Source organism: Camponotus floridanus, unplaced genomic scaffold (genome assembly GCF_003227725.1).
Source record: "Camponotus floridanus strain SB8 unplaced genomic scaffold, Cflo_v7.5 scaffold15, whole genome shotgun sequence".
NCBI classification, from domain to species: domain Eukaryota; kingdom Metazoa; phylum Arthropoda; class Insecta; order Hymenoptera; family Formicidae; genus Camponotus; species Camponotus floridanus.
This window is the reverse complement of record NW_020229270.1, coordinates 2,018,239-2,040,429: the sequence shown is the minus strand read 5'-3', so window position 1 is coordinate 2,040,429 and position 22,191 is coordinate 2,018,239. Positions and strand designations below refer to the sequence as shown.

Sequence of the window (22,191 nt, the reverse complement as noted above, 5' to 3'; positions counted from 1 at the left end):
TGTATGTAACTGTAATGTAATATCACTTCTATATTGTGTATTAATAATATTTAAATTTAATGCATCCCTTATATATAATGCGATATATTTAAATTTTTGGAGGATATATATTAGAAATATAAAGTATTTTATTTTATAAATATTAAAGCGAAAAATTATTTCGTTTTATTTATTTATATGATTTTAATTTGACATATAATTATATATTATTGCTTTTGCAATTGCAAATGCATTTAGAGGAATCTTAGGACTGCATCAAAAGATATGAACTTATGAATTATTTTACATCTAAAAGATGACGTTCTTGCAGGATATTTCTTTTATAAAGAAAGATATTCGTCACACAAAATAGTCTATAACATTCATAAAATAATAATAGCTAATGTCAAGGAAAAAAAATGTTCTAATAACGGGATTTAGCATATGATAAAGAGAACAAAGTTCCACGCATGTGAAAAAGGGCAATTCCACAAGAGTCTGTCGACTGTTTCTATTGAAGACATTGTTTAAATTCTTGCAATTCATTTCGTCCCTACGCGGTTGGCACTCACCTACGACCCACATCTCGTTCTATGGGGCCGCCGTTAATCTTAACTACAATACATCTCACTGCCACTGAGGTATTCTCACTTGAAATCATCTAATTGACGAGCGTTTGAACTCTCAACGGACCTTCGACTATTGTTGTCGAATGGCCGTGTATTGTGCACCTTCTGTCAATCTCGACATGATACACCAGCACTATCGGATGTATTTCCGTAATGAACAGAAATTAGTGTCCTCCCGGGAAAGTCGAATGCAGTTGATCCGACTGTTCATAGTGTAGTGAAAAAAAGATAGAAATAGAGTAAGAGAAGCGTTTATCATCATTCTAGAAATAGCCTAAGAAGGCGGATAAGAAAAGTGTACATATTAATAGGCAAAAATTAATATAAAAATATAAAAGGATAAAATATAATTAAAGGAAATTTGAACATATATATTTGCAATTTATTAATAAAAACATTCAATTTCTAGAATTTAAAATTAGTAAAAAAATTCAATTCTAAAATTAGATATTAAATTATTTAGATATTAAAGAATGTGATAAAAAGAAATTAAATAATATGAAATTAAATAATATGAAATATTAGATATGTATTACATATGTATAACGTATACAAACTTTCACTTGAAAGAAATTAGTTATTAATAAAGTCCATAAAATATGGTTATATAATACATGACATATAATTAACGATACGTCGAGAAAATATGATTAAAATGGCCTGTGACGTATAATTAACACGCCGAGAAAATGACAGGACGTTAGCTGCATACGCTGTTATGCTAGATGTCACAAGAAATTGTATGTAAATTTGATTTTAAATTCCAGGTAAATCCTCAAAAATGTAATTAGCGAAGGCGAAGGGAATAAGAAGTGTGAAAAAGGAGGGATGGAAGAAGATAAGGGATAAGTAGCGTGAATGCTCCGTGCTAGGTAAGCTCCCATGAGAAGCTTATTTTTAGCTGGAAACAGAATCGATTCATCCCTTCTGATGCTATGCCAGTTGCCGCGATGGTACCAACAACATCGAGCCCAAAGCAGAGCGGCAACTGAGGAGAGAGAGGAAAGGCGAGGGTGAGAATAAGGCCGTGGGAGGGATATACGGAGGGTAGTGGTTGACGCTTATGCGAAAGGGAAAGAAAAAGAGAGAGAGAAAGAAAGAAAGAAAGAAGGAGAAAGAGAGAGAGAGAGGATGAAGAGACAGAAAGAAGCGGATGGAACATCGAATATATATATATATATATATATATATATATATATATATATATATATATATACCGACTTGTGCTTGTGTAACGTGTACATACATGTAGCGCAGCAACAGGCGACGTCAGTCTCAGGATAAAGCTCCACGGTTCTCTCTCTCTCTCTCTCTCCTTCTCTCTCTTTCTCTCCTTCTCTCTCTCTCTCTCTCTCTCTCTCTCTCTCTCTCTCTCTCTCTCTCTGTTTCTCTCACATTATGCCCCTCTGACCCTCTTTCGCCGGTATAGCCTGGCGTTTCTACCCGGTGGCCCTATTCCGCGCGTGTCCATGCAACAGCACAGTCAGAAAGACCGATGTAAAATTCAGTACTTCGGCATCCGAGGCGTTTTATCTCTTCGAAATACGCTCTTCGTTCTGCTTTGATCGTAAACCCCTCACCAACGAATCAGAACCTGTCGATTTTGCTCCGACCGTATTAAACTTCTGAGAAGATTTTTATGAACTACACTTCTACGTAAATGAACAATATTATTGATTTTTAGAAAAGTTATATTATATAGAGCGTCTCTTTTTTGTAAAGAAATATGCATAAATATTTTGGATTCTAGAATTAATTTTAAATGGGAAATAACACATATACAAGCAAATGCAAATAAAATAACAAATACAAATAAATAAATACAAGCAAATTTTGATAATCGATAAATATCAACTATTCGAATATAATTCTTTATTTTGACACATAAATTTAATTTTACGTATATGTCAGAAAGCGATATATCGATATAGAATTAATTTGAGAGTCGATCGAAGGCAAATATCGATCATGGGACGAGATACTCGACAACGTTGATGGTGAATGCTGTTCGAATAGTTGTTGTCCATTAATCTTCGTGATTGGTGATGGATTCATTCAAGAGTATCGCGAAGCATCATTGATAGATCTGATATACATCGACGCGGATTGTCGATGCTTAGCGAATTCGATGTGATCTCATCATGTCGGATATTGGGATACATCGACACTTCGCGAAAGTTAATTAACATATGAAACCTTATTGTCTATGCGCGGCATAAATAAAAATATTAATTATATTTAATGTAATATTTTGGAATTTGTATCTTTCAGCGATCATGTCAATTTCATGAATTTTCATGGCAATTTTATTTTCTACAATCGAACTTGCAATATCAATAATTATAAGCACGTAGCTAACATACGCTTGGCTTTTACGTTTTCATGAAAATACTGGTACAGCGATATACAGTATAAAATACACATGCAAGTTTTTCATTGTATAATATAATTGCTGCATGAATAAACTGATTCGAATATTTGTAGATGCATACGGGGAATATTTATACATGTCAAACGTGGCTCTTTGACGTTTCACAGAGATGCACGAAAAAGCATAGAGAAAAGCATTCGAGTCACGCTTGACCTGTCTCTCATTCGAAAGAGCGTCAGTTTTCTACAACGCCGGCGTGGCTTGAATTTAACGTTATACATTCAGAGAATGGATTTAATTTCACGGTGACGAGGGGAGAGAAAGAGAAGGTATGAAGGTAATATGGACGACATTTATCGGCGTGCGACGCGAATCTACGCGATAAGAACAGATGGGACACAAGAGTGACATGTATGCAACTACTGTGTCGCAACACGCGGCCCTTCGAGCCCTTTCCTGCGGCACCTGTTCAATTGTCATTGCGCGCCTGGCATGGCAATCGTCGAATTAAAGCGCCGCAAATGCAACGAATACATTTACGCTGATGCGTGCTTTGCATACACCTCACTACTTGTACGCATACCGTCCGTTTTCAGTCCCTACAGAGCATCGTGACGATTGTTACGGAACTTCTCTTCGAAAATCAATTAACAGACAATTTACCGCGACCTGTCATGGCGATTACGTTGTGTCAACGGTTATACGTAAATCGTATTACATGATTTGTGCATTTTAACGCGAGATTTTGACTTGAAAATTTTAATAGAAAAAGAATTTATGGCATTTGATAAAAATTAACCTGTTCGTTATTTTATATCAGAGAATCTGATATAACAGGGAACGAGTTCAAAGTGAATCGTTTTTTCTGGCTATCGAAAATCATATATTCCGCTAAAATACTAAAATAAAATTTCACCAAATCTAACCAACCGACTTTTCGCAGGACAATTTTGCTTCCCCACATGTATATTTTAACAATATGAGCAATTCCAGAGGAGTGAATGCCGATCGTTTTGCCAAATACATTTTCGAAATCTCACAAGGTCGGAGAAACTATCCTCGAGATGATTTCTCGCATAAAATTACGATTCTATAAAGAGGGGAAGTTGAAGCGCTTCTATCCTTCCTTTTTAACTCACACACTTTTTGCTAACATGTGTGTGAAAATCCTGCGACATACATGTGTGGCCGTCAACAGATTACGCTCGTTTTTCACTGTCTTCTGGTCATGTAATGGCTTTCTTTAGCTTGTTTGATTTTCTCTCTAAAGCCGAGTGTAGCACGTTCGATTATTTTGCCACTCAAGTTGACGAGAAAAGCTGGCTGTGAATTTGCAGCATTCAAATTTCGAATACTCAACAAAGCTAGATCGTAGCGACGAGCGAAAAAACGATGCAAATATATGGTGAATTTATAGCTTTATTGAGCTTAGCAAATTACAGGGAAATGGCATTGTCGTTCAGAGTTAATTTTTCGCGTTGCGCTTTTACGGCGGTATCGATTATCCTTCAACCTACGTTCGGCATCGTTATTAATGTTAACGTGCCAATATTAATTACATTGCGATATTAATTAGCAAACTTTGGTTGCTACGCATTATGGTTAGGAAATAATTCATTATATAGTATGGAATTAAAACACAGAGCGTATAATGAGGACGAGCATGCGACGTGTATGCAAGTTCAGGGTATGTAAAATGAGTCCGCGATTGATCATCGATCGAAATTGCAAATTTGTCGCATGTATAAATTAAGAATTTTTCAAAGCAACAGACAGGTACTTTCGAATAAATACGAGTTCTGACTTTTGAAATTAATCTCTTGTTAATACAATATCGTTGGTCACATTAGAGAAATTCTATATCAGGATTTTCTATCAAAAAGCACAACACTGACTTTGTAATAAAACTCTGAAGTCTGCGAACTTTCGAAAAATTAAAGAGTGATTAATAAATCTTTGAGTAGGAGAAGAGGAATCTAATTATTAATTTTCATGGCATAATCTTAACAGATAGAAAATATAATACACTTTAATTATACGGGAAAAATTAATCCAGTAAAAGCTCGTTTATTTTCAATCTTTCCAAAACTTTCTTCAAATATACTTGGTCGATTTTATAAACAACATTTATTCTCTATTTAATTAAATTAATAAGCAATATTAAACATTGAACACATATATAATAATAATAAATCAACGAATAAATATTGTATGTAGTTCTTGTTGAGAGCGAAAACGACTAAAATTAGAAAAGAGCTTAGTCTGCATGTAGGAGATGGAAGTTACTATGATATTCTCGACATCCATTATTATACACCATGTTTCCAGAGTACATAAGAGGATAAGCGACAGGTCATATACCATCGGATAATAATTATAATTTTAATTACGTGCAGCCAGATTGCAATTATCGAAAATACGTTAAACGCGAAGGTGGATATCTTTCAGAACAGCTATTTCGAGAAAAAGAAAGAAATGTGTGTGTTTGTATATGCGTGTGTGTATGTATGTATGTATGATAAGTGAATAGATATGTAGATATATATGTATATGTGACTACAGTTCATTTTTTCTGGCTGTATATATAATTAAAATTCTTTTAATATTCTCAATATTACGTCACATTTGATGACATTTTTAAAACAAATTAGAAGACAATGTAATTGTTTTTTAATTTGTTTATAGCATGTAAACTATTGGTAAAATATTCCTGGATCGTAATAAAATATACGGGTGACGTCAAAAGTTTATTTGAAAATGATAAAACAACGATTGATTATTTATGGCTCATTATTTATGTAATTTAAGGTCAGTTGTAACATCGAAATATTTTTGCATGTTTGTAGAGGAGCGTGAGCGAAGGTGCAAAATTCTCGATTAAAAATCGTCGCATTTAACTTTCACACTCGTCTCGATATAGCGTCACCATCCTTGACCTCATCGCAAACATGAACGAATAAAGAACATCCTGGTTACTACTGCGCCACAGTGGGAAATATAATTTATTAAAAGCTATTTTTCAGCTGCTGGGTATATGTGTGTGGGTATGTATTTGTACTTACAGAATGTAACTTGGATATTCTATCACGCTAATCAAAAAGCACAGCTTCAAATAAAACGGTAATTGAATTACTTTGATGCTCACAAATGCAAGCGCACGAATAATTAATCAAAACACTATTACTTTGCCCTTTATCGCGTTACAAACTTACTACCAAATGACTGTTCTAATTAGAAGTTAATCACAAAATCCATTAATGTAAGAAAGACAAACCGATGGCTTAATGCTCGATGACGAATAATCCAGTCACATTTTACAAAAGAAAAATGTCTCGTTTGTTGAATAAACGACAATGTTCGATAATGCAGGAAATCCAAAGCGGTTACCTCAGGCAAAGACATAGAATATTCTAGTAGTGGCTTTTCTCAGATAGGAAGATCCACATTTGTCCATGCTCTAAGGTCGCGACAGCGCACAAGATAATATTAAACTTAAAAAGAAAATCCTGCGAAAATTCTTGAAAATTTCTCAAGACTTGAAAATAATTATATATAACTATTTTTAAAATAAAATTATCCGGAAGCGATTTTTAATCGAGACATTGAAATTAGAAGAAGATTGACTTTGTCACAAATAATATATTAATAATATTTATAATAATAATATATTGCACTTATTACTTTTTTTTGCGAATTGTTAATAATCTTCTTATAAAAATTATTTTTTAAGAAAGAACTCAAAAGCACATTTCGCTTATGCAACTCAGGTAGATTGCGGAAATACAATCTCCATATAATATTGCTCCGAAATTATGGTACATCTGGACGACCATTCATTTCGTCAACTTTCGCTTTGTATTTTCGTAATTTTCCCATTTTCCCGCAACTTAATTCAAATAGCCACATTACCTCGAGAATAACCAACTGGAAACGAGAAGCTCATTTAACGCGAGTTCCCAGAATATAATTTGAATATACCAATCGTTGAACGTTATCCATGTAATTTAGTGATTCGCAGTATCATTGTTTGTCATAGTGTTTGATAAATTGAAATATTATGCAATAGAACTGTGCATAAAACAGTTTGGGAAGGTCTGGATAAATATGCAGTTAATATACTATCAATGTTCGAATAGAAATACAATATTATATACATTCACTCAATTACCACAATCGCGACAAAATTCAATATTTTCAGAATGTATATTTTTTTCGGTTCCGTTATTCACAGTGTGTATTTATTCAAATCCTGTTGTTTTGTGATAAATCTAACAACATTTTACAGAACGAAAACATTTTTTACGCTATTTTATAGAATAACATAAAAAAAATACTCTCGTTACCCTTCGATTCGTATGGTTTACGCATCACAGAGAACTCCTATCCGTGCGAGATGAAATTTGTACGAACAATATTGGAATAATATTTTTACATACATATACATATGCATATACATATATACATACATATATATATATATACAAAATTAGAATATTATTATCCGGTATTAATTGCTGACGATTTCTTTGATAATTATTTGCACTTAACTCGCTAAATGAAACAGATGGATAATATTTAAATTATTGATATTATATATGAAATCAAATAATAAATGGACATTCTATGTAAAGTCATTCAAGTATAACAAATGTATGCATATTACTCTTTATTTATATTTGCAGAAGTGTATGTTGCATCCCAGAAGATAGATAAACTGCATTCTTAAGACACAACAAGTTTTTAATCGAGAGAATCATGAAGATATAACACGCGGTGTATTAAAGTATCGGATAATTTGATTTTATTGTGACCCGCGACGTGTACCACTTTGCTCATAAACGGCCACCGAGGTCTTTAAATAATTTACGTTTGCCGAGTAAACACATTTTCCGCTGCACCAGCTGCGAAAAAGATGTGCGGTAGGGAGAGAGCAGTCTTCGCGTCACGTCTTTAGAAAAGAGACGCATAACAGACCCGCGTCGCTGCATCCAGTAGGAGGCTCACGACGCCACCGACAATGACAATGGGGTTGTAAAATGGGACGAGTATACTGGGACAAGAAGAACAACGTCCTCGTCCTTGCGACGATCACTACGTAACGCGACATCGCCAAGGCTGATGTTGATTTCGTATTTACTCTGAAAGAACTGCAAATCAATTCCGATTTTACGAGCTACTCATTGAATCGAAAAATTGAGTGTTTCTAGTTTAACTCTAACTTGAAAAAAGGCATTTAATTAATTAAAAGTATTTTGATAGTAAAAGCAACTGATTGATCTGGAAAACTTTTCTTTAATTAAGTATGTATATATGTATATGTGTATACTTTTTAAACATACTTCAATTTAATTTAACATTAAAATGTTTATCTCAAGCATATAATTCTTATTGTCAGATACATAATAATATTAAAATATTTTAATTTCTAAAAATCCCAACTGCAATAAATATTTAAAAAAAATGAAGAAATATATATGGAGATCATATTTTTGTTAAATCTCGCATCGAAACGTCATTAAAAACATATTTCAATTCGAATTGAAAACTAAACCTATAGTATAAATTTCATGAACCAGCGAAACATGAAGTATATTTTGCAGTTCTCATCGACGATAATTGCGATACTAAAAGTCGAGCTGTTGAAGCGACTGGAGTTACAGCCTCGCATTATTTTTCGCAGCAGGCGCGTGCGATCGATTTATTGGTCGCAACGAAAGTGGAAATAAGGAAAAAAACAGCTTCCTCCTTGTCTAGGAGACCAAAAGAAAATACTAAACGGCCGATATATCTTTAGAAAAAGTGGGAAAGCCGACGAGCATCACGTGACCTTTGCAGAAATCGATACGCTCCCTCTATCCCTATTATCTCACGCATTCACATATCGTCGATAAACCCCTTAATTGCTCGGTGCATTTCGGATTTATCCGTTGAACGAGAAAGTTAGTTTCTCCTAAAGTTTGTATACTCGGAAATTTGTCAAGAAATGTTTCATCCATCGTAATAACTTGGGATTTATGATGCCAAGAATCTGGAAAACACAATTACATGGCTAAACTCATGTTTTTGCTTCTTGCGTTCATAAATTCAAAAGATTCACCGCATATATTGCGTTAAATAGCGTAGCAGTAGTCTGATTCTGACTGATATCTTCAATATTTAAAACGATATCTTTATACATTAACTAAAAAGAATACAAAATTAAGTGGTTGCATTTGGTGTTAATTATCGCAATTGTGCACAGTAAAGAGAACCTCGGATCATAATATTTCGAGAGTTTTATATTAGAAATTGGAATTTATTTTGAAAGTTGTCATATCGCTAAAAATGCATACACATATGAAAACAAATGTACAAAAAGCTTTTGAAACGTTAATGCGCTATACTAATTGAGTATCACAAAAAGTAAAATATATAAAACCAACATTTGTGTATTGTTAACTATAGATTGTTGATTGTTGATAATAGAAAAGTAGCATATGAATTTTTAAATTAACATATGCCCCTTCTGCGTACAAATAACCCATTAGCCTTTGACATTAAATACATTATCATAAAATAAGTGTTTTTGAATTATGTATAATGCATTTGAATGCATCATCCTATGAAAAAGTCTGGAAATTACGTTACTTTAAATATTATCGTCCGTGATAATTTTTACAATATAATGTTAAAAAAGCAAGGCAAAAGATAATTAAAACATATCAAATTTGTTTACCTTCTTGACAGATACAAATTGTATATTTTGGAATATGATTTTTTCTTAGATTTCACTAAAATGTAATTTTTGCAGAACACTTCATGTCTGCGAAAGCTTAAAAGCAACGCATTTTATGGACTTTGGAATTTCGATAACCCGATAGCCATTGCGTATGCAATTCCTATTGACACATTTATAGTGCTAAAGTGGAACACGTGTAACGTTGAAGCGGAAGTGGAAGCAGGACACTCGATTCTCGCTAAAGTTCTAGTTTTAACCGCATATGGGGGTTGAGGACGAGAATTGAGGATTATAACTTCTTGCATCGGACTTTATAGTAGCGAATAACGGACATTGTTGCGTATACTGCTTAGCGAGCTTACGCGCGCATACCAAGACACATACCTGTTTATCCGGCTCTTTGCCTTTGGCGGTGATGAGTCGATCGCAATAGCAGCCCTCCAGCAGAACGACGCCACTGGGTCGTGAACAGTTCTCGCTCTCGTAATAGAATAGCAAATTCTGTAACAAACATCAGAGTCTAGGATAAGCTCGATTTTCTCGGGAGAAAAACCTGAGAAAATAAACAGCTGTAATTTCTTATATTTTCTGTAGAAAGATAATGGTATCGTGATATTTAATGTGTCATGCTTGGGTAACATAATCGTATTACATTCTTATAATTTGCATATTAAAATAAATTTATAAACGTTTTGATATTTAATTTAGGTATCTGTTTTTAATCCAAGCATGCTGCTTAAGTTTTCATTACTAAAATTTTTGACATATAATCTTTTCAACGCCAAGAGGCAGGAATATGCCCGACCATATCCAGACCACTTCTACTGAAAGATGACTTCGCTCGGCATAAAATATTACACAAAGCAATCTTTTATACAGTAAAAAATTTCTACGAGAGATGTTCGCAAGTAATTAAAATTCTTAACTTATTTAAAAATGTATACACACATGTGCACACATAAAATTGTCATCATAGTTATATCATAAGCGCAATGTTTATTAAATACGTAAAAATTAATCCAAATGTAATTATTTGAAATAATAGCTTGTAATATTTGTAAGGATAAAAAACAGAAGTTGCACATTAGTTATGCGAAATAAAATAATTTATAGATACAAATTTACTTGTTAAAAAACTGCATAAAACATACTATTATCTGATTTACATTAAATTGCGTTCGCATTGTCGGAAAATTCATGGGATAAATATCGCAATTCGACACATGCTCTCATATTTCATAAAGCCAGTTACATTCCGCGGAGTAAATTTCCCATTGCTGATACGTGATACAAATCCAAAACGATTTTTTATTGTTGCAACGTGACGTTATCAACAAATATCTACAATTGTTGCGATCATAATTTTAAATAGCTTTGAAACTAAAAATACTTTACGATACATATTTTGACCAATCGCACTGGAAGCGCATCCGAGTTTTAGATCGCTTTGTGCCGATAAATTTCCCAAAAAAAGATTGGCTAAATTATTAAATAGAGTGCTGTACGTCTGTCGATAAAATAAAAAGTAATTTGTGACAATAACACTGATGTGTCTCGCAATAAAGTTTTATGAAACGAACTTCATAAAGAAAAGAAGAAACTATATTCTCGGGAAAAAACCCCGGAGCACAAATCTTAGATTAATTTAACTTCTATCTTAGAAGTATATATATATATGTAGGGGGGGGAGGCATGTACATTTTTATCGCGCGGGACGAGAGTTTCATTCCTTTTACTAGTTTCGAACGGACGCCTTCTAGAAGAATATAAGCGTTCTCGCATAAAAATCGATTACAAGCGACTGAAGTTTTTGATCTTCGGTAATTCAAGATAGGTGCGATAAATTTAACAAGCTTTAAGAGCATAAAAGAGCTGAAGTTACTTTTATTATCCAATGACTTGGAACGTCTCGATAAGAGAGATACTCGATCATCGCGTATCTCTCAGCTATATAAAAGTTTCGAGCAACGAGTAACTTCACCACGCGATGATATCTGCATTTATTTGACAAACTTTCAACAATGAGGTATCACGTTTTATTAATTGCCTCACTTATATTTCCTCTTGTATTTATTTAATTATATCGAAACGAAAAGAAGTAAACAACAATATATTTCCTGTATTTATTTGATCCCTATCCATTATCCTCCGGTATATAAGCCATCTCTGCCTTCTATAAGATAAAAGTAAGTGTGGAAATCCCAGGATACTCGGTAGATTGTTTTTCTTCGAAACTAAAATTAGTTAAACGGTTGGATGATACGGCAACGTAACTTTTGTTGAAAAAGTTCAAACTCATTTGCGATGCGATGACACGACTCTCGTCTTTAATAGAATAATTACAAGTTTCGCGTCTACACCATCACCGTCATAATTGAGCGGCATCATGATCGCAAAAATTATACAACGGGATGATTTACCTGCGATTTAAGGTATTATGAGAATGGAAAAAAAAAGAAAACACAAAGGAAGAAATTATTCAAATTCTTGATGTAGATGTTCCTCCCAAATAACGAAGTATCTGTCGCAAACTATGTCGGAAACTCTTTTCTTAATTATATTAGTTGGTTAGCCCGAAACGCCGCAAGAGTTAATGAGGCTTTTTTGAAAGTTCGTAACGGCCATGAAGAAACAATAGCCCCATGAGCAGTAAAGAAATTTCCGCGAATCGTGAGGAAGAGTGTGCTTTATGCAAGTTCGCGCAAACTTAGATATTGTCGTTATTTTATTTTAATGGTTATTAATAGTTGAAAATATTACGTTGTTTTTTTTTTAGTGCCAACAAATGACAACTTTTCGCCAAGCAAACTTCTTGAGAAAAACCATAATTAATGTTGGAAAATCTATGCACTATAATTGTAAAATAATTTTTTTATAATTAATAAGATGAGAAATAAGATGAGAAGTATATATATCCTCAGAGAAGATGAAGATCGCAAATAAACGTAAATTTAAATTCAGATTCAAATTCTGACTCAGGTGTGAAATTCAAATTGAACACATAAATTAGATCGCTCTGATTTCTCTCTCTCTCTCTCTCTCTCTCTCTCTCTCTCTCTCTCTCTCTCTCTCTCTCTCTCTTTCTCTCTTTCTCTCTTTTTCTCTACAGTGCAAATAAAGTAAATCGTGCGCAATCTTTGACAACATAGCAAATAATTCACTGACCTGGTAGAGAACAAACCATCGTTGTTGCCATTTAGTGGAGTCAGCTGTCCGCTTGTGCAAATAACCCGACAGCGAATGATCGTAATGGGCTTTCTCCGAAAGCATGACTAGTTGAGCGTCATTTACTCTCACTGTAACACATCGCAGACACGTAATGCGCGTGTGAATGGAACAATTAAAACGTGTATATAACAGCCGCTCAGATTTAGGCAAGGAATGCAGCGCATGCAATTGCGTACCATTGCGCGAACTTTCACAAACACTTTCGCGAAATGAAATTTGTATGAGGCACAATTTGCAAATTTTTACAGAAAAAAAATTTCTTTTTCTCTGTTTAAAAAAATATTTTGACGTCAAAATTATTTTAATTTAACCGTTTACTCTTTATAATATATTTGAAATGCATATGTTTACCAGTTTTATGCTACATTGCGATTTTTGTGAGAATATATATTAATCGTGTACATAGGGATACACTTGCAAATCAGTGTACAATATACAAATATATCCAAATTGCAAAATTACATACGGGATATATCTATGCATTTACCGCATGATACATAATGCAACGCGCTGCATCATAATTATGTATGTGCGTCGAATTATCATACTATTCCAAAATAATAGTATTCAAAGTACCGAGGTGAATCTTGTTTACCGCATCATATGAATGTAAATATTAATAATCTCCGCCGATGACAAACGTGATAGCAAACAATATTGTTCAAATCCCGTTGTTCGTACAATGAATCAATGTCCAATATAAATTACAAGGTGCTCGTAATTAAAAGCGTACGGCTGTTATTTGAGGGAGCGAATGACAAATTTCACCAAGACAAATAAGAGAGATTAAAAAATTGTGGATTCCATATAATACAATCATGATTGAACGCGATCTGTCAAAACTAACATTTGTACAGTCGCGATACCGAGATATCGTTCACTACACTCGGGTCACCTCCGAGATTTCAATCTCCGACGATCTACAATTTCTAGTTCAGTCAGTGCGAATACAACTTTGGCTTAACTGCTGCTTCTGCAGCACAAACGCAAAAGTCGTCCGCTCGATCGACCAACACGTGTGTGACGTAAATTGTGAGGAGTCGCCGCGTCGCAACTCTCGGTTCGTACGTCGCAAACTTTTGTGATCGTGTGTTAACTTTACGGAGATACGCTCGACATTTAAGAAACTTTATTCCACTCGAACAAATCGAACTCGAAGTTTCCTGCGGATAGGCGACAAAATTCGTATAATACTCACTTGCCCGCATTGCCGTCGTGTGTTGCGCGAAAAATGGAGCAAAACGGATAAAACGCTATAAAACTGATTATTATATGCGGATAAAAAAATAGTCTCGACAATTATATCTAATATGCGGATAAAAAAATAGTCTCGACAGAAGCATAGAAAATTTTCTATATAAACAATAAATTTATATAAAATGAGCATTATCTCAATGAAAGCAATTCAACGAGAAGAGACAAATTTTTGCAATGTAAATATTACAATATCAAAAATACCATAAAATTAAACTTTTTTGATAGGCGCAGTTTCAGTATAAATAATATTATTTATTGAAACGAAAATACCATTAAAAAATTAGAGTCTCTGTCTTGTTAATTTAATACAATTGTAATTTAATAATTAAGGGTATTTTTTCGTTATAATTATGATTAATTAATTTAATTTATTGTATTTTACGTCGTTTATTATAATAAGTTTTTAAAATATTAATTTACAATTAAACTGCGCGTTCGCATTTATTAACTCTCATTATAGCAATGTTGCATATTTAAAATGAGTAATGAATCATCAAAAAATTATCTTGCATGAAAACACATGAATTTATAAAAAATATTCTTCCATGAAATTTCAATTCTATTTAATATTAATGCTTGTATTTGAAATAAATATTATTTAATATGAATCATAAAATCGCAAAATATTATCTGCGAAAATCTATATCTCTGTTACATATACTATATTACATTCATTATTTTATTACATGCATTATTTTATTAAGCTTGAAGTTGAAAGAATGAAATACATCTTACCAGTTTTTTGCATTTTGGGACTGAGCATGATCACAGGTCGTTAGCAGAAGGATGCTTCCCTCGAGTTGATCTTCACAGCGGTGATTGATTGTCCAGATTACCTTGTTTAGGTTCCAATAGTGTAGAAAATAACACCTTGTGTACTAAAGTTAAGTGTCAAGGATGTATCTCGATCGGTTTTGAAGACGCCAACTTTTACGTGGATTTATCGAAAGCCGCGCCGTAGCATCTGTGAACATGAAAGAAGATTTCTTTAATAAATAACGTTACTTTCGAAGGATTTTATATTAATAAAATTGTTATAACTTCAAGCAACAGCTACCATGTTCACGACAGAGATAAATCTTTGATATTTGGTAACATGTGTATTACGAAAAATATATTGACATTCAATCCAGTTCATTTTTGCAATGATATGTTATTGAGCTTCTGATAATGTCAATTCGTATAAATTAAATAAATTATTAATTAAATAAATATTATTATCAGTCGAGATTCAACACAATTGAAATCATTCATGTCTCTAAAAATTTGTCATATTGATATTTCGCGATATATCTACATAAATATGCTAAACACATCGGTGCAATAATGTCGTTTCATAATTGAGTCGAAACGAAATCAGAGTTGATTTTCTAACTGCACTTACGTTAACTCGAAATCTCGACGTTACTGATTCGAAATTTATTGATTGATTTTTATTTTATTTCCTTTTTCATATTATTATTTAAAATTATTTGGAATTATTTGTAAATCGCTTCCAATATAAAAAAACGAGCGTGTTAAAAGTAGGAAATTGAAGCGATAGCATACGCGAATCTCGCGGAAATAAGATGTTAAACTATTTACGATTAAAATCGATATTCTAGAGTATTAATTTTAGTGAAAGCGCGAATCTAATGATAGTCGTTTCACTCCGATTGCTCTCGATCAAACTGATTGCGAATGCAACTTTAATGCTTGTATATATATATATATATATATGTGTGTGTGTGTGTGTGTGTGCGCGCGCGCGTGTGTGCGTGTGTGTGTGTGTGTATTTAAATATCACATATTAATCTTTATTTTGAATTATCAATCCGCGCATTAATTCATCAATTATATTATATTAAATTAAAATAAAATTAATTCGTGGTTTTTGATAAAAAAGATTGTCTCTGTGTGCGAAACACCTCGGAATGCATTAATAAAAGATATTATATTATCACTTTAGGTTGTATAATTTGTAATATGAATTAAATATCTTCGATAACTCAAAAATTAATAAACGAGCTAGATACTTAATTAATTAAATTTATCGATTAATCAAATTTTACAGTTTATAAGTACATTCATAATCGTTAAAATGATTAAAATAGAAAAAGATTTGCAATATGTTTACAAGAAATATTTATGTTCTGCGTTACACGATAACTTTTTATTTAAAGCTTATGAGCCACGCGTAGCTCTGGGAGTTTTCCGATACGCCTAGCGATCCATTTTTTTACAACACACAACAGATGCAGCGTTTTAAAAATACCCGCATTTTCCAATTTTGTAGTTAATTACTCTGTTTGTTATTTCATGATATTTATTATTAAAATTGTAATTATGTTTTCGCATTCACTTAGAGATTATTGGAAAATATAATCGTTAATCATCTAATTTTAAAGTCAGTAAGAGAATAAGAGTAGAAAAATGCAATTCGTGACTTTGCATAATTTAAATTCGCTCTCTGTTACCATTTGTATTCGCAAACAAACGGATTGCGACTTTTTCCATCGATATTTGAGAAAAAAATCATCGATTCTTCAAAGATATCCATAAATATCCAAGAAGAAGAAGTGCAAGAAAATTATTTAGCAAGAGGAATAAAACAGAGGAGAGAAATGACGATAGGCACAAGAGAATCTTCCAGGACATGAATTTTCCAGGGAGGTGGAAAAGAGAGATCATTCTTGTTTCCCCTGTAGAAATAGTCTGTGATTTCCAAAAGCGAAGAGTCGAGGGGCGAAAAAGAAGAAGAGAAGAAGGTGGAAGAAAGTTCGAAATATTTCATATCTTTTTCACAATACCTGTTACTCCTGCGTGCGTATCTCGTCGCACGCGTCATTTGCCTCCTCCCTCCTTCTCATCCACCCTCTCTTCCGCCAGCTTCCGCCAAGTCGTCCGCGAGCGATCTCGCTTCGCCACCTGTTTGTGCCTACTCTCAAGACCGCATGCCGTATAACCACCCTCTTTTTCTCTCTCTTTTTTTCTCTTTCTCTCTCTCTCTCTCTCTCTCTCTCTCTCTCTCTCTCAATCTCAATCTCTCTACCGAACTATATATATATATATATATATATATATATATATATATTCCTTCTTCCCTCTCCTTTTCTTTTTTCTGCGACCACGAGTCGCACCGGAGGAGAAGGTCCGCCGGTGCGCGTGCCAACGGTTTTTATTCGCTAGTTTTTATCCTTCTTTTTGTGATGATTTCTCGTGACGATGATAAAAGGACAGTTTCCAAATGCCGGCTCTTTTATTTCAGACACAACCGGGACGTTGATATAGACGACGATGTTGGCGGAGACGACGTCCCGTGGTGACGGCCGGCGGTGACGGCACCCGACGCTTCTCTTCTCATGGTCGGAAGACGCGCGGACGACCTGCGATGTAGCGGCGTTGGCGGTTGCGACGTGCCTGACGCGCGGGGACGACCGACCGACCACCGACCGACAAGCTCCGTCCTCCGCTTATACCGCGACACGCGCGCGTCCACCGCCCCGCAAAAGGATCCCGGAGGCTGCGCTGGATGGGCCTGCAAGTGCGCAAGCTCGCAAGCTCACCCTTTTCCCTTCGTATGCGCCTCGCCTTCTCGGCAATTCCTGACAGAGAGAAAGAGAGAGAGAGAGAAAGAGAGAAAGAGAGAGGGGGGGGGAGAAGAGGGAGAAATCTACCTGTGCTTGCCTGCGTACCTGGCCCTTGTCGAGGGGCCACCTTGGATCTTCAACATCGACAACACCCTCGTTGGCTAACCCAGGACTAAGCTGCACATACTAACTATAATAGTAGAAAGCGTTTATTTTAACTACCTACAGAAACACTTCAAACAACAGGTAACATGTCAAAGCAAAACGTCTTGAAATACATAGATAAATACATAGAAAATTACAGAAAAGGGAGCAAAATATAAAACAAGATATATTATATATGTATTTGCATACGCGTGTACGTGTATGTGTATGTGTGTGCGTGTGTGTGGATATATAGGCAAAGGTTCTGCGAGGGAAAATCCGCAAGCGCGTGTCTCTTATCCATGAAAATTAATAATGCATCGCCCCTTGACAAGGGCCACATTAACCGTGACCCCGGTTAATCCGGTATAGTCGATCACGGGAATTAAATTTTTTTTTTTTCGTATATTTATATAGGCCTTGGAAGAATATTTATAATAGTCTAATATTAAAAGTCTAAAAAGAATATTTTTTGTTTGATAAAAGAAGATATTAAATATTTAAGTTTAACAAATTTTATTAAGAGCTATTAAAAGAAGAGTAGCTTCTTTTCATGTAAAAAAAGAATTAAAGACAAATTAGAATTAAATGCAAGATAAGATTTTGCACTTCTTATGCTTGATTTTTTAATTTTTATAATATACAGCGGAATTTGACATGTTTGTCAGGAATTCTTTAATTCGATCTGAGAAATTTATTCCATTGTAAAATTTGTTACCAATCTTTTTTTTGTCGGACGCGCGTCAATTCGCGTATTGTATACGTAGGTGCTACGTAGAGAAGGAAATAATAACGGATGCAAAACAACATAATTATGTAACGAGAGTAACGCGTAAACAGTCGCATTATTCGTAAAGCGAAATTATAGATATGTCTCCCTTTGATTATAATCGGGTTGTCGACGTAACACTGGAATATCGCAACAGGCGCACATGTGTACCCGACGTCTTGTGCATTAGGAACGACGGTAAACTCCGCGTTGCGAGAACGAAACGCAGTTTTATCGTCTTCGACGAAACACGGCGACTCGGATATACATCACGCATATGCGTGCAAAGAGAAATATCCTCTCTTCAATCCTCTCTCATGCTAAGTTGTTTTCAGAATGATCAAAGGGGCATTTTGTCAGTGTCCGTAACATACCTAGGGTATCATGCGGTGCACCGCAAATTCGCATTACGGCGAAAGTTCAAAGCTAAGTTTTGTAAATTGCAATTTTCAACATTGCAACATTGTCGCAAATATTGCTGCGATATTTAGTACGGATAAGTTCCTTCGTTCTACTTTCTTTTCTTAGGATATAAACTTTCATAAATTTTCTTTACGGATGTTATCTTGCAAGATTGTACAAGTGCATTATTATTGATAAAGGTTCGCAAATGAGGAGAGAAAAAAATTTTTTCTCGCCTTTTATATAATGTACATTTATTACAAAGTCCATTTTTTTTTAAATACATGTTTCCTACGAACGGTGTAACATAAATATACATAACTTTAATTAGACAAAGAATAACAGCATGGATAAAACGTCAAAAAAATTATATGTATACATATATACGAAGAAAAAAGTAAATAAAAAGTATAATATTCTTTTTCAATTGGATCTGATTTTATCAAATGTACATGGTTAATATTTGTGCGCGCGGATAACGAAATAGAATAATAGTAAAAAGATGACAAAATATTTCGAGCTTTATATCCGATTTGCGCTTGGAAATCTCTTTGTATTACGAAATACTATTTTCCTATTTATATCAGCGAGAGTTGTTCAATTTGTGATGTATGCTACATTGATAGATAAATTTCTCTCTCTGCCAATCAAGCTGCAACGTATTATTTCACATGTACGTTTAAATACAATAACGTCATAATGTTATAATTTAATTTTCATGCACTTACAGTTCTGTCTATTTTAGGTTTAGACGATTCCGTATTTTCCATTTGTTTCTTCTCATCATCGAAAAATCTGAATCATTATTGCAAAACGTGTATATTATTAATATTGAAATTAATAAGTAAATATATAAAAAATAAGTAATAATAAATATGTATATATAGAGAGAGAAAGACATAACATAATACCTATGTTTTTGTTTAAAATCGCGAGAGTATAATTCTGTTATAGCAATTTTCTCATTATTTTCCATATTCAGATTTTCAGAAATGAGTTTATCTTTACTTATTTTTCTATTTAAAGACAATTTATTCTCTCTCGTGTACTGTTTATGTAAAGTGAACTTATTATAGAACTTATGCTCTTCGGAATTATTCCGAGGTCTGTAATGATTTTCCGTTTCGGTATGTGTAATATTTGATTCAGTATTCTCAGCTGCGTGTGAGATCAAAATGTTGATTCGATTATGTAATTCCGTCAATTCTTTCAATTTCAACGACTAGAAAGGATGATAAAGGTTGTAAAAGATGCATTAATTGATTTCCTTTTCTGCACATGCATACCTGTAACCAATTCTCCGCATCAAACGGGCTTTTCTCGACTTTCATAATATCTTCGAATCTTGTTTGCAGTCTTTCAACGTTCTCGTTATGTCTTTTACGTAAAGCGTTCAAACTGCTATCATATTTTTTCTTCAACAATGCTAATTTGTTTTGATATTCCTCTACCTGGCACTGTTAAATCAAAGTAAAAATATTTATAAGAAATTATCCAAAAGAAAAATTCCACAAAAGAAAAAAATATATGTACTTTAATTTTAGTTTGTAAGTCGTTCTTCTCCTGCAACAGATAAGTAATGCACTCTTGAAGATTCTTTATCTCGTAATCTCTTAGTTTTACGTCATCTATTAAATTCTTAATTTCATGCAGTTTGCTCTCGTATTGTTCCTCGAGGAATCTTAACTTGTGCACAACATTCTCATTATCATTATTAGAATCTCCTTCTTGAACGGTCGAAACTAATTCATTACGCGTGCATTGACTCGTGTAAAATTCCTCATCTTGTTGACAAGACTTGGAAGAAATTGTTATCATTATTCAAATTGCATCCGAAATAATTATTACGATAAAAGAAACAATAAAATTTAGTAAATTTATTTACCTTATCAGCATATACTTTCGCATGTTGGTTTTCTTTTACATTTTCCAAAATTTCTTTATTTTGATACTGCTCAGGCACGTTCTCCATCTCTTCGTCATGTTCTTTAGTTTCCGTTCGAAAGCGCATGATTTTCTCATAAATTTTCCCAGGAAGTGTATACAATGTATCTTTCAAGGATTGTTTGATCGTGTCTTCGTCTATATGTAACAAATGATCATTAGTATCTTTTACAGTGTCTATGTCGGTTTTCAATGTCTCATTTCTCTCCGATAACGTCCGTAGTTCATTTTCGATGTTCGCCGTGGAACTTTGACAACTCGCTATCTCGCTCTTCAGATAGTCCACTTTGGCCAATAGCTTCTCTTTATCCAGATCTAAATCCGATAGATTCGCTTGCAGAACATTTATCACGACCATATTGTCGCTCTCTCTTCTCAATAATGAAATCGTGTCGTTGCTCCGAGCGAATTCAATTACAACTTTGCTCAACTGGTCGCACAACGATTGATTCTCGGTCTGCAGTTTCACGATATCGTCCTGCTTTTGCGTTATCATAGCATCGTATCTAATGCTTTCGTGCGTTAAAGCCATTCTATTCTTTTCATCTTTACATTTCAGATCCGCTATTATTTCCGCGTTCTTAGAGATAATCTCGTTAGCTTGTGTAAGCTTATTCTTAAGATCATTATTCTTCATCTGCAGTTCTATCAATCTGTCAAACCGATAAATATCGATTTTAAGAAAGATCGATCGAATATTTTTAACGATAAAATTAACGATGGTACTAACTTTTTTTTCATATTGTCGATATTATTCGTTTCGTCCTTTAAAGTATTGATGGTCTGCTGTAGGTCATCTATTTGTTGATTTAATTTGCGCATCTGTTCTCTCTGTACTCTTAATTCTTCGTTTTGCGCGGTATTTGTATCGAAGAGATTAACGTTTTCGCTTTCTAACGCGAGAAGATCCTTGTGCAGTCTCTCAATCTCCGAGTCTCTCTTATTTATTATAGCTTCCAACACCTTTTCCTTCTCCAGCATCCTTTTTCTTATCTGCTCTTGAATCATGCAATCCCCTTCGCCTCTCTGCAACATATGTTCTGCCATTTTTTGCTTCAATTTCGTAATCTCAAGATCCTTCTTTTGCAATTCCTGTTGCTGCTTCGCGAACTCTTTAACGATCTGCACGTGATGATCCCCGGCGCCTTAACGAATTTGTGTAACTGTCAATCGACTTGTCA

At 34.0% G+C, this 22,191-nt stretch overlaps 2 protein-coding genes across 5 annotated transcripts in view; both read right to left on the bottom strand.

Moving 5' to 3' along the window:
• The window catches only part of LOC105252826 (ras-specific guanine nucleotide-releasing factor 2), a 46,549-nt gene extending 29,368 nt beyond the window's left edge, over positions 1 to 17,181 (bottom strand). For all 4 annotated transcript variants that reach the window (XM_025406613.1, XM_025406615.1, XM_025406616.1 and 1 more), the window contains exons 1-4: positions 16,972 to 17,181; positions 14,918 to 15,146; positions 12,863 to 12,993; positions 10,082 to 10,198 (exon numbers count right to left, since the gene is read on the bottom strand). In XM_025406613.1, coding sequence (XP_025262398.1) covers positions 10,082 to 10,198; positions 12,863 to 12,993; positions 14,918 to 14,945 — 276 coding nt within the window. In that variant the 5' untranslated portion in view covers positions 14,946 to 15,146; positions 16,972 to 17,181. The remainder of the gene's footprint in view (positions 1 to 10,081; positions 10,199 to 12,862; positions 12,994 to 14,917; positions 15,147 to 16,971) is intronic.
• Positions 17,182 to 19,542: 2,361 nt separating this feature from the next.
• LOC105252827 (interaptin-like) lies at positions 19,543 to 21,657 on the bottom strand. Its single transcript, XM_025406571.1, has 6 exons — positions 20,952 to 21,657; positions 20,600 to 20,863; positions 20,353 to 20,523; positions 19,978 to 20,288; positions 19,795 to 19,861; positions 19,543 to 19,718 (listed from the first exon to the last, which is right to left on the bottom strand). The coding sequence occupies exons 1-6, from the start codon at positions 21,645 to 21,647 to the stop codon at positions 19,650 to 19,652; spliced, it is 1,578 nt and encodes a 525-aa protein (XP_025262356.1). The 5' UTR covers positions 21,648 to 21,657; the 3' UTR covers positions 19,543 to 19,649.
• Between the last annotated feature and the right edge of the window lie 534 nt (positions 21,658 to 22,191).